This window comes from Hyperolius riggenbachi, chromosome 2, assembly GCF_040937935.1.
Source record: "Hyperolius riggenbachi isolate aHypRig1 chromosome 2, aHypRig1.pri, whole genome shotgun sequence".
Taxonomy (NCBI): domain Eukaryota; kingdom Metazoa; phylum Chordata; class Amphibia; order Anura; family Hyperoliidae; genus Hyperolius; species Hyperolius riggenbachi.
Genome location: NC_090647.1, coordinates 25,919,361 through 25,931,776, shown reverse-complemented (window position 1 = coordinate 25,931,776; position 12,416 = coordinate 25,919,361). Strand labels below are relative to the sequence as shown.

Here is a 12,416-nt window from a genome sequence, read left to right as displayed (position 1 = left end):
TAGTGCAACGTTTAAACCACTAACGCATATAAATGTATGTGTTAATGTTCCTGCACCAGCAGGAATGCGTAAAAAGGTACACAATGCAGCCCACCGACCCCGGGGTCGGCAAAAACAAAACTAACTGTCAGCGGGGGACTGGAGCAGCAATGAGTGGCTGCGAGGGCACAGGATGGCTGCAGGGGGCTGGTAGAAGCAGAACTAGCTGGCAGCAGGGGACTGGAGCAGCAGTGAGTGGCTGCGAGGGCACAGGATGGCTGCAGGGGGCTGGTAGAAGCAGAACTAGCTGCCGGCGGGGGACTGGAGCAGCAGTGAGTGACTACGAGGGCACAGGGTGGCTGCATGGGGCTGGTAGAAGCAGAACTAGCTGGCAGCGTGGGACTGGAGCAGCAGTGAGTGTCTACGGGGGCACAGGATGGCTGCATGGGGCTGGTAGAAGCAGAACTAGCTGGCAGCGTGGGACTGGAGCAGCAGTGAGTGTCTACGGGGGCACAGGATGGCTGCATGGGGCTGGTAGAAGCAGAACTAGCTGGCAGCGTGGGACTGGAGCAGCAGTGAGTGTCTACGGGGGCACAGGATGGCTGCATGGGGCTGGTAGAAGCCCCAGGTAAGTGAAACTCTTTTTTTTTTTACTCCTGACGATTCCTTTAAACACTTTACTTATCTCCTCCTAGTTCACAGCCTATTCACTTGCTCCAAGACCTAGAAAAGGCTTAAGATATGATGGGCCTGGATATACATCACAGGAGCCTATAGGCACAGACGTCCTGGCACCTCAGACTCCTCCCTCTAAGAACCTACAAACCCCCGCCAAGCTGCACCGCAAGTGTGCTGGCTGGCCCAGCTGTCACTTCTCCCTTACTTCCCTTGCCCTTCATAGGTAGCTACAGGTGTCCCTTATTATCAGGTAGCTAGAATTACCCTCAATATTAGATAGCTAGATCTGCTCCCAAGTATAAGGTACCTAGAGGAACCTCAGTATTTAGTAGCTAGATGTGCCCCTGACTGAAGGGAGATTTGGTCATTGGAATGCAGAGAGCAGTGTGAGTAACCTCTCATTTACACTCTCATCAGGACTCTGCATAGGGAGGGAAGGAGGGAGGGAGACGCTCTGGGAGGTGAGTGAGCCGCCTTTTTATCATCAGGCGCCTGTAGGCACGTGCCTACAGTGCCTTATGGTAAATCCGGCCCTGGCTGATGGTCACCTGGTTGTTTTTAGTGAGATTTGGGGGGGATAGTGTCTGCCAGGCCCCTAAGACTCTTTCCAGGTCCTTAGCAGCAGCCTAGGTTTTCCTTGCGAATTAACTGGCTCTTCCAAAGCTTCTCTAGATCGTTTCCCACTGTTAGGAACTACTTTTCTCAACGGGGGAGCGCACATGTCCTCCTTGACATGTAACTACGTCAAGGAGGACAAAGTGGTTAATAGTCCCTACCTTTGAAGTGTACCTGTAAGGAAAAAAAAGTGTCCCAAATAGATACTTACCTCCGTAAAAGGAAGCCCCTGGATTATCCTAAGGCTTCTCTCGTCCCCTTCGCCTCCACCAATCCAGCACTGTCCTACACACACGCGCCCTCAACCTGAACTTCTTCAGCAAGGGCTTGTTGCGGTTGTGCACAAGGCCACGCCCTCGTCCTTGAACGAGTGCAGCCACACTGTGCAGGACGTCCTGTAGTAGCATGTTGCCACTCAGGCTCTGCTCTTTCCGGCGAGCCGTCCTGTTGCACTCATTCACATACTGGAGCATGGATGTGAACTTTCACAAGGTCCCGGGCAGCAGCAGCAGTGGTCTGGAGGAGCACAAGGTAAGTACCGTATCTGATTTCTCTTCATTTTAAAGAGGAACTCCAGTGAAAATAATGTAATAAAAATTGCTTCATTTTTACAATAGTTATGTATAAATGATTTAGTCAGTGTTTGGCCATTGTAAAATATTTCCTCTCCCTGATTTAAATTCTGTCATTTATCACATGGTGACATTTCTAATGCTGGGAGGTGATGTAAGTGGAAGGAGATGCTGCTTGCTATTTCCCACAATGCAATGAAATTCACAGACAGGATGACATCACACTATGGGAGGGGTTTCAACCACAATATCAGCCATACTGACCCCCTGGATGATCTGTTTGAGAAAAGGAAAAGATTTCTCATGGGGAAGGGGGTATCAGCTACCGATTGGGATGAAGGTGAATTCTTGGTCACGGTTTCTCTTTAAACTTACAAATTTGCTTTACGTTTACCTGAACTCAGAAAGTGTTGAGAAAAATAAATAAATAAAAAAGCTATGCATGAATTCCCCTCAAAAAAGCAAAATCAAGCACACTTTTTTTTTTTGCATATTTCCAGTTGTCTTCATCAGTTAGTGACTTTTTTTCTCTTATAACTTTTACAGTGGGGAAGTTAGATCTCCATAATGCTGGATGACAGTCTGAAATTACTGTGGCCTTCGAGAACAAATGCTTTCCTCTCGGCGGGGCTCAGAGTCACAGATAATACTGTAGTGTCCGACACCAAGCATTAGATGCTACTTTACCAGTGAGCCATCATAAGCTCTGCAAGTGATGTTAAGGTCCCCATACGTCAGACAATATGTGGGCAGATCGACCAAGAGACAGATCTCTCTCTGATTGAATCTGATTGGAAACAGATCTGTTGGGCGCCATAAACCGCAGGCCGATTCCCAATCAATTTCAGCATGAAATCTATCGGGAATCGGCTTTGTGCTGCCGCCTCGTCACTTCACCGCCCCCAGCTCGGCCCCCCCTAGTGAAATATGTGCCCCCCCCCCCATGCCCCGTACATTAATACTTGACCTCTCGATGTCCGCCACTGTCTCAGTCCTCCTCCTTACACACACGTTGGCCACATGGTAGTCGGCGTATACCTGGGTGCATGTGCGGCCCACGTGCAATACGTCGGCAACCCCAGGGGTGTGTGTATGTGAGGAAGAGGATGGAGACAGCGTTGGACCCCGAAGACAAAGTATTCATGCACAGGGCAGCAGGGGGGACATTTGACACTAAGGGAACAGCGCGGGGGGGTTCAATTGCATTGGCCACTCGTCCAAATATCGCACCGGATCGAGCTTGTCGGCCCGACATTCTGCAGCCACTCCTATTGATACATGCGACCGATTTTGGACCGAACGACCAATTTCGGCTGTAATTTGGTCACATCGTCGATCAGGCATGCTCGGGCAGCACTGATTTTAACATGATTATAATAATTGAATCGGATGGTCGATCGGCTGCCAAGTTGCCTGATGTACGGTCGCCTTTGTGTTTGCAGGAAGAAAGATCCCAGCTGCCAGGAAACAGAGGCATATATCCCCCCACTGTCTGCAGCAAGGTGACATGACACTGTCTGCTAGTAGAGATGTCGCCTACATAGCATTGCAAACTTCCGCAAATATTCACTAACAGGCGAATCTGGCGAACCGCCATAAACTTCAAAGGGCAGGCGAATTTTAAAACCTACAAAGACTGTTTCTGGCCACAAAAGTGATGGAAAAGTTGTTTCAATGGATCTAACACCTGGACTGTGGCATGTCGGAGGGGGGTCCATGCCAAAAGTCCCACCAAAATTACGGAGTTGACGCAAAGTCGGGTTTTAATCCCTGAAGGGCAGAAATCACATTATGCACAGCTCTGGGTGTCCGTAGGCTGTGGAGTGTCACACACAAAGAAATGCAATAGTACTATCAGAATACAGTAAAATAATAATGCCCTGGAGTGCAGCGGCGGACAAAGCCAACATTGGGCCCCTGTGCAGAACAAATGAAGTGGGCCCCATGTGAGTGGGTGTGGTCATAACAGATCATGGTTGGATCCAAACAATGCAGATAAGATAAAAGTACATGAACCTAGGTCACATTCTGTAGACACTGTATTAATGTAGCACACATTTTATATTTGTACATGACTGGGGCACAAGCAGTGGCGTAGCTAGAAACCTCTGGGCCCCAATGCGGAATCTGGATGTGCCCCCCCCCCCCTCACAACACCCGAAGCACACACATATCCAAATCTCCATAGCTGTGCATGGCATGGCTATATCAATTCCGCTTTCCAGCAGCATGGCTGCCACGTTCAATTTGCAAACATACGCAGCACCCAGAGGAAATAGGGCAATTAACAGCAAGATGCCAGTCTGAAGGAAAATAATCGTTATGTGCGCAGCATTCACCCGATAATAATTATTATGTGCGCAGCATTCACCAGAAAATAATAGTTATGTGCGCAGCATTCACCAGAAAATAATAGTTATGTGCGCAGCATTCACCAGAAAATAATAGTTATGTGCGCAGCATTCACCAGAAAATAAACGCAATGTGGGAGCATTCACCAGAAAATAAACGCAATGTGGGGGAATTCACCAGAAAATAAACGCAATGTGGGGGCATTCACCAGAAAATAAATGCAGTGTGGGGCATTCACCAGAAAATAATCGTTATGTGGGTGCAGTCACCATAAAATAATCGTTATGTTGGGGGCAGTCACCAGAAAATAATCGTTATGTGGGGGCAGTCACCAGAAAATAATCGTTATGTGGGGGCAGTCACCAGAAAATAATCGTTATGTGGGGGCAGTCACCAGAAAACAATCGTTATGTGGGGGCAGTCACCAGAAAATAATCGCTATGTGGGGGCAGTCACCAGAAAATAATCGCTATGTGGGGGCAGTCACCAGAAAACAATCGTTATGTGGGGAGCAGTCACCAGAAAATAATTTTTATGTGGGGGCAGTCACCAGAAAATAATCGTTATGTGAGGACAGTCACCAGAAAATAATCGTTCTGTGGGGGCAGTCACCAGAAAATAATCGTTCTGTGGGGGCAGTCACCAGAAAATAATCGTTCTGTGGGGGCAGTCACCAGAAAATAATCGTTATGTGGGGGCAGTCACCAGAAAATAATCGTTATGTGGGGACAGTCACCAGAAAATAATCATTATGTGGGGGCAGTCACCAGAAAATAATCGTTATGTGGGGCAGTCACCAGAAAATAATCGTTATGTGGGGGCAGTCACCAGAAAATAATCGTTATGTGGGGGCAGTCACCAGAAAATAATCGTTATGTGGGGGCAGTCACCAGAAAATAATCATTATGTGGGGGCAGTCACCAGAAAATAATCGCTATGTGGGGGCAGTCACCAGAAAACAATCGTTATGTGGGGAGCAGTCACCAGAAAATAATTGTTATGTGGGGGCAGTCACCAGAAAATAATCGTTATGTGAGGACAGTCACCAGAAAATAATCTTTATGTGGGGGCAGTCACCAGAAAATAATCGTTCTGTGGGGGCAGTCACCAGAAAATAATCGTTCTGTGGGGGCAGTCACCAGAAAATAATCGTTCTGTGGGGGCAGTCACCAGAAAATAATAGTTATGTGGGGGCAGTCACCAGAAAATAATCATTATGTGGGGGCAGTCACCAGAAAATAATCGTTATGTGGGGGCAGTCACCAGAAAATAATCGTTATGTGGGCGCAGTCACCAGAAAATAATCATTATGTGGGGGCAGTCACCAGAAAATAATCGTTATGTGGGGGCAGTCACCAGAAAATAATCATTATGTGGGGGCAGTCACCAGAAAATAATCATTATTTGGGGGCAGTCACCAGAAAATAATCGTTATGTGGGGGCAGTCACCAGAAAATAAACCTGTACAAATAAAAAAAATTCACTCACCTGGCCAGCCTCTGACGTGAGCTCCCCGACCCCGACGTGCAGCCAGCCTCCCTCGTGCAGCTCCTCCAGTGACGATCCTGCAGCGGAGCAGCCAGTTTCTCCCTCGCTGACAGGCAGAGTGCAGGGCTATGGCAAGATGGCGCCCGAAGCCCTGTACTGGAGACACAAATAGTCTCTAGTGCAGAGCTTCGGCAGCCATCTTGCCGTAGCCCTGCTCTGCCTCCGGGAGAAACTGGCTGCTCCGCTGCAGATCCTGCTCTGCCTCCGGGAGCCAGATTTCAACACCTGGGGGGTCCAGGCCCCCGGGCCCCTCCCTTGCCTCTTTAGGAGGCGGGCCCGGTCGCCACGGCGACCCCTGCGACCGTGGGCCCTACGCCCATGGGCACAAGTTATTATCACTGTTTCTCTTGAGTTTCAGAGAGAAATACATGGAGGAAAGCCTAGAGGATAATCAGGCCCTAACTGGTGCAATTGCATGGGCCCTAGAGAACATTGGGCCCCTGTGCTGCTGCACAGCCTGCACGGGCCTATGTCCACCTCTGCTGGAGTGGTTCTGTGCCTGCAACTTAATGTAGCAACAGCAGTAGTGTGCACATGACTCTGGGTGTCAGTGGGCTGTGGAGTGTCACACACACAAAAAAGCACCAGAGACCGATGTGCTAGCCCTCAAAGGTACAATGTAAGTAGAACAGAGGCGCCAAAAGGATAAAAGCAGTATTTAAAATGTTAAAAAATAGCTGAGGAGGCAGTGGTGGATCCGCCCCCTCCAAGCAAACACAGAAAACTGTGTAATATAGCCAAAATAAATTTATTGGTACACTCCAGGGTATAGATATACAACGCGTTTCGCGGGTATGAGCCCGCTTCTTCAGGCAGTAGAAGTAGGAGTACACTATTGGGGGGAAAGACAAAGGCACGTATTCGTATGTGGTCAGACAAACATGCTCAAATGATAGTTAGTGTATTTGTTCAAAAGTATGCGTATTAAGCTGAGATGGGGTGTGGGGGAGTTGGAGATAGTTATATGCTGAGGGGAAGTGGGGATTAAGTGTGCGTTTATACTGAAGAGGGATGTGGAGGAGAAGTGGGGGTTATTCCCTCTGCAAGTGGGGGTTATTTACACTGGAGGGAAAAGGAGCAAGGATAGTATGGGATAGAGTGACAAAGAAAGGGTGAATAAAGAGAGGGATATAAATGTAATTAAGAGAAAGGGGGAGGAGTTGAACTGGTGGGTATAGATGGTTATTGGAAAAGAGCTGTATCTGTATACTTAAAATTATCTGCACACAAATAATTTTTTTTTTTTTTTGGTGTGCAGATAATTTTAAGTATACAGATACAGCTCTTTTCCAATAACCATCTATACCCACCAGTTCAACTCCTCCCCCTTTCTCTTAATTACATTTATATCCCTCTCTTTATTCACCCTTTCTTTGTCACTCTATCCCATACTATCCTTGCTCCTTTTCCCTCCAGTGTAAATAACCCCCACTTGCAGAGGGAATAACCCCCACTTCTCCTCCACATCCCTCTTCAGTATAAACGCACACTTAATCCCCACTTCCCCTCAGCATATAACTATCTCCAACTCCCCCACACCCCATCTCAGCTTAATACGCATACTTTTGAACAAATACACTAACTATCATTTGAGCATGTTTGTCTGACCACATACCAATACGTGCCTTTGTCTTTCCCCCCAATAGTGTACTCCTACTTCTACTGCCTGAAGAAGCGGGCTCATACCCGCGAAACGCGTTGTATATCTATACCCTGGAGTGTACCAATAAATTTATTTTGGCTATATTACACAGTTTCCTGTGTTTGCTGGGAGGGGGCGGATCCACCACTGCCTCCTCAGCTATTTTTTAACATTTTAAATACTGCTTTTATCCTTTTGGCGCCTCTGTTCTACTTACATTGTACCATATATCCACCCCTGGTGGAGGGGGATACCCTCTTTTTCTTATCTACAGAGAGCGACTTCTTAATCCTGAGTGGGGACAGGTCAAACTCCTCACCTGCCTATACAGTGGTTGCCTGGAGGTAACCCTGGTTTGTGAGTATAATTTTACTCTTTTTCATTATACCATTTGCCTAAACTTACTACACCATATCGGGCTCTCGGTTCTCTCTCCCTTTGTATAGCCCTCAAAGGGGCTGTTTGGGGTGTTTTCACAGCAAGTGTGGAACAAGAACACAGGTCTAGCTAATGCTTTCCCTACCTATCTGCAGCAGCAAGTCTGACCCTGCTCTTACTAACAGTCAGCAGCTGCAGCCAGCAGCCAGCAGAAAATGAATCCAATATGGCCACCGCAACTGCTTTTTGATAGGGGGGTGGGGGGGTCTAGGAAGGGGTGCTAGCTGATTGGCTGCCATGTGTCTGCTGACTGTGAGGTAAGGGGTCAAAGTTTAGCTCAATGATAATGTATTTTGGGGCAAATCGAACACACCAAATGTTCGCCGTGAATGCAAACAGCGCATATTTGCAGAATAATGCTCGCCGGCGAACAGTTCAGGCCATCTCTATCTGCTAGTAGAATAACGACAGAGATGAGATCAACTAAAGAACATATCAGGCTTGTTTTAAAGGACAACTGAAGTCAGAATAATATGGAGGCTGCCATATTTATTTCCTTTTAAACTATACCAGTTGCCTGGCAGCCCTGTTGATCTATTTGGCTGCAGTAGTCTTTGCATAACACCAGAAACAAGCATGCAGCTAATCCTGTGAGATCTGACAATAATGTCACAATCCCCCGATCTGCTGCATGCTTGTTCAGGGTCTATGGCTAAAAGTATTAGAGGCAGAGGATCAGCAGGGCTGCCAGGCAACTGGTATTGCTTAAAAGGAAGTATATATGGCAGCCTCCATATCCCTCTAATTGCAGTTGTCCTTATAAAAAAAATTCACTTTACATAAGCACAGCATTTTTTTTCTTTTCCTTGGAGGGGGGCGAGCAGTAGTGGTTAGGTAAATATGGCGCTCTTTCTTGGAGGGGAGGGAGGGGCGAGTGAGCATTCTTCACATATTTTCACTTCCCAACTCTAATTCAATTATCTTGTTGCTCAGTCATACAACTTAGGATCTAAATACATTTTACCCCCTTTTTTTCTCAAAAATAAAGCTTTCTTTGGTGCAATTTGATTGTTGCTGCAATTTTGTTTTTTTAATAAAAAAAATACATTTTGTTAAACTATTTTTTTATCCCCCGCCCCCCAAATTGGATCTAGACTACGTTACATACACTACACATACATAGACACATGTCTATGATAGGGATTAGATTGTAAGTCCCTCCGAGGGGCAGTTGAGTGACAAGGCAATACTCTGTGCAGCGCTGCGATGTCAGCGCTATATAAATACATTTTGGTGAATAAATAGAAAACACACTGATCGCTGTGCTCCAGTGTTTTTACTGATGAGAGCTCACGCTTGTGCAAGTGCAAGCTCCCGGAGGAACAAAAGAGCCACTCTGTGGCTGCCAATCTGCGTTAGGGTTCAGACTTCAAATTGGAGTCAGTTTGTTACTTGCTGCTAGGACTGTATAGCAGACTGAAGATAACCATCATTTCTAACTCCTAACAGAACTCTCCCTCTACCGATACTGAACCCTAACCTCTCCTGGTGGTACGGAACCCTAAGACTCCCCTGGTGGTGCCTAAACCTAAATCCCCCCTTATGATATCTCCCCTTCCTGATGCCTAACCCTAAGACCCCTTTTTTATGCCTAACCCTAAAACCCCCTTCCTGACACCTAACATTAAAAGCCCCCTTCCTGACGCCTAACCTTAAGAGTTGACCCCCCTTCCTGGCGCCTAACTCTAAAGCCCCCCTTTCTGACACTGACCTAACCTAAAACCCCCCACCCTCTGCTGCAAATAATGTAAGTACAAAAAAAGATACATCTCTAAGACAATCAATTTCAAAATGATCACTTATGAAATGATAATTATTAAAACTAATTTCAAAGTGATAAAAAAAAATTCAAAACGATAATTTACAAAATGATAATTCTCAAAACAAAAAAATTTTGGTTGGAAAGGGCCTCGCACCTGCTATTTATCAGCACCCACATTTCTGCTTTTGGTGCCCAATAGCTGATATTTTGCATTAGTACTTATGGGGCGCTCAAATAGTCCATTAGCCTTTCCTTCTTCCCTCATGTTATATATTTAGAGTTTGGGTAGTTGTGCTATTTGCAATAGTAACACATGTTTGCTCTCGCAGTGCTGTGAATATACTGGCCGAGGCTGGATTTATGCACCTTGTTTCCTAGCACTTGGGGTTTCTGGTCTTCTCTTTGTGGAGAACCTACTGAGATCGTTGATGGCCAACCAGAGTTGGGTCACCGAGTATTATCTCCAGGGCTTTTCTGGACTCCCAGGACAATATAACGCAATCACTGCCTTCATTTTCTTCCTTGTCTACATGATGTCACTTTGTGTGAACAGTACTGTGATATACTTGATTGCCATGAAGGAAAATCTTCACCAGCCGATGTACATACTCATGGGATTCCTGTCTCTTTCTGACCTGACCTCGGACACGGCAACTTTGCCAAAGGTCATTGCCAGATATTGGTTTGATTCCGGTTCCATTGCTTTCTCTGCCTGCTTTCTCCAAATGTTTGTCTTTCATTTCCTCAATATATTGGATTCCATGATCATACTGCTGATGTCTTTTGACCGCTATATTGCCATTTGTAAACCACTTCAATATCGGGCCATCATCACTCCCAAAGTACTTTTTATACTCTGTTTTATTGCTATACTGTTTGCTGCGTCTATTGGTCTATACTGTATTATTCATGGCCTACTGCTAAGTTACTGCGGTCCTAACAGAATCAAGAACCTTTTCTGTGCAGTTGTGTACGTCGCTGTGCTGTCTTGCAAAGATACTTATGCAACTAGACAAAATCTGTTCTATGTAACTTTTAACATACACCTGATCGCATTGGTGTTAATTGTTTTGTCCTATGTTATCATAATCTCCAAGCTCTCCAAAACAGGCCAATCAGTGACTTGGAAGAAGGCGGTTTATACCTGTTCCAGTCACTGGTTCGTCATCGCCTTGTACTTCATCCCACGCTTAGTGGTCTATGGTTACAACCAAAATCAGCTTATTCCAAATGTTGATCTTAATATCTTGCTTGTCTGCCTCTACACATATGTCCCACATTTTTCCAGCCCTGTCATATTTTGTTTTACAACAAAGGAGGTAAAAAGGGTTATGAAAAAAGTCTTTAAAAATTATATTTGTGTAAATAAGAGAAAGAGTTAACAAATGGTTAAAAGGGTAAAAGGCAAATTACAGTATTAGTCAGAATATGTTCTGTAAAATTTCTAGCACTGCCAGGGCCCTTTCTATTCAATCTGTGAATCGCTTAACTAGTTAACCACTAGTTATTATTATTATTATTATTATTATTTATTGTATTTATAAAGCGCCAACATATTACGCAGCGCTGCACAATAGATAAATGGGTTAACATACAGGTAGAACATACGGAAACTCACAACAAAACAAGATCATGCAAATGATTTGATAATACAGTGTCATAGGTCAAGATAGAGACTGTTCGAGTCTACAAGAAGGGTGGTTGTGAGTAAGCTTGCATAATCAAGCTGGATACATTAGGGAGGAGGGCCCTGCCAGAGGCTTACAATCTAAAGGGTGGGGTGGAGACAATAGGTGCCTCTTTTAAAAGGGGGTCTAACAGAACATATTATGATGCTGGTGTAGGGGGGTATGCGAGCGTGAAGAGGTGAGTCTTGAGAGCTAGTTTGAAGGTATTAAAGGTGGGGGTGAGTCTGACAGCTGGTGGGAGAGAGTTCCAGAGAGTAGGGGCAGCCCTTGTGAAGTCCTGCAATCGTGCGTGTGACTGAGTTATGCGTGGTGCGACTAGGCGCAGGTCATTGGAGGATCAGAGGGGGCGGGCTGGTATGTGCCTGTGGACCAGATCAGAGATGTAGGTCGGGCAGGTCTTGTGCACTGATTTGTAGACCAAGCACAGGATTTTGAAATTGATCCTAAAGCTGATGGGGAGCCAGTGTAGTGCTTTACAGAGCGGAGTTGTAGAGGCGCTGCGGTGAGAAGAATGTATCAGTCTGGCTGCCGCATTCATTACCAATTTAAGTGGGTCAGTACGGTTAGAGGGGAGGCCAGATAAAAGAGAATTGCAGTAGTCTAGGCGGGAGATGACAAGGGCATGGATAAGGAGTTTAGCGGTGTCAGGGGACAGGTAGGAGCGGATCTTGGAGATGTTGCGGAGGTGGAAGTTGCAGGATCTGGCAATACCTGGGATGTGGGCTGTAAAGGAAAGTTCAGAGTCCAGAGTAACGCCTAGACAGCGGGCTTGGGAGGTAGGGTGGATAGTAGTATTTTCAATAGTGACGTGCAGATCTGGGAGGGGTGCAGCTGTGCGGGGTGGGAATATTAGAAGCTCAGTCTTGTCAAAATTAAACTTCAGGTACCTAGTAGCCATCCAGGAGGAAATGGATGTGAGGCAGGCAGAGACTTTGTCCATGGTAGAGGAGGAGAGATCTGGGGTGTGGAGATATATCTGGGTGTCGTCGGCATACAGGTGATAATTGAAACCCATGGAGGAGATGATTTTGCCAATTGAGGCAGTATAGAGTGAGAACAGGAGTGGTCCTAGGACGGAACCTTGAGGAACACCAACTGAGAGGGGTGTAGGAGTGGATGAGGAGCCATTGAAAAATGTTGTG

General features: G+C 46.1%; 1 protein-coding gene across 1 annotated transcript; it reads left to right on the top strand.

The window, feature by feature from the left end:
• Positions 1-1,743: 1,743 nt before the first annotated feature.
• Positions 1,744-10,968, top strand: LOC137544694 (olfactory receptor 52E8-like). Its single transcript, XM_068265789.1, has 2 exons — positions 1,744-1,803; positions 9,916-10,968. The coding sequence occupies exons 1-2, from the start codon at positions 1,744-1,746 to the stop codon at positions 10,966-10,968; spliced, it is 1,113 nt and encodes a 370-aa protein (XP_068121890.1).
• Positions 10,969-12,416: the final 1,448 nt, after the last annotated feature.

Bases quoted from the DNA above. Each gene is read 5' to 3' on its own strand.
- LOC137544694 (XM_068265789.1), top strand. From the start codon at position 1,744: ATGGATGTGAACTTTCACAAGGTCCCGGGCAGCAGCAGCAGTGGTCTG. The intron at 1,804-9,915 runs GTAAGTACCGTA...TTGCTCTCGCAG, and splicing joins GTGGTCTGGAGGAGCACAAG to TGCTGTGAATATACTGGCCG.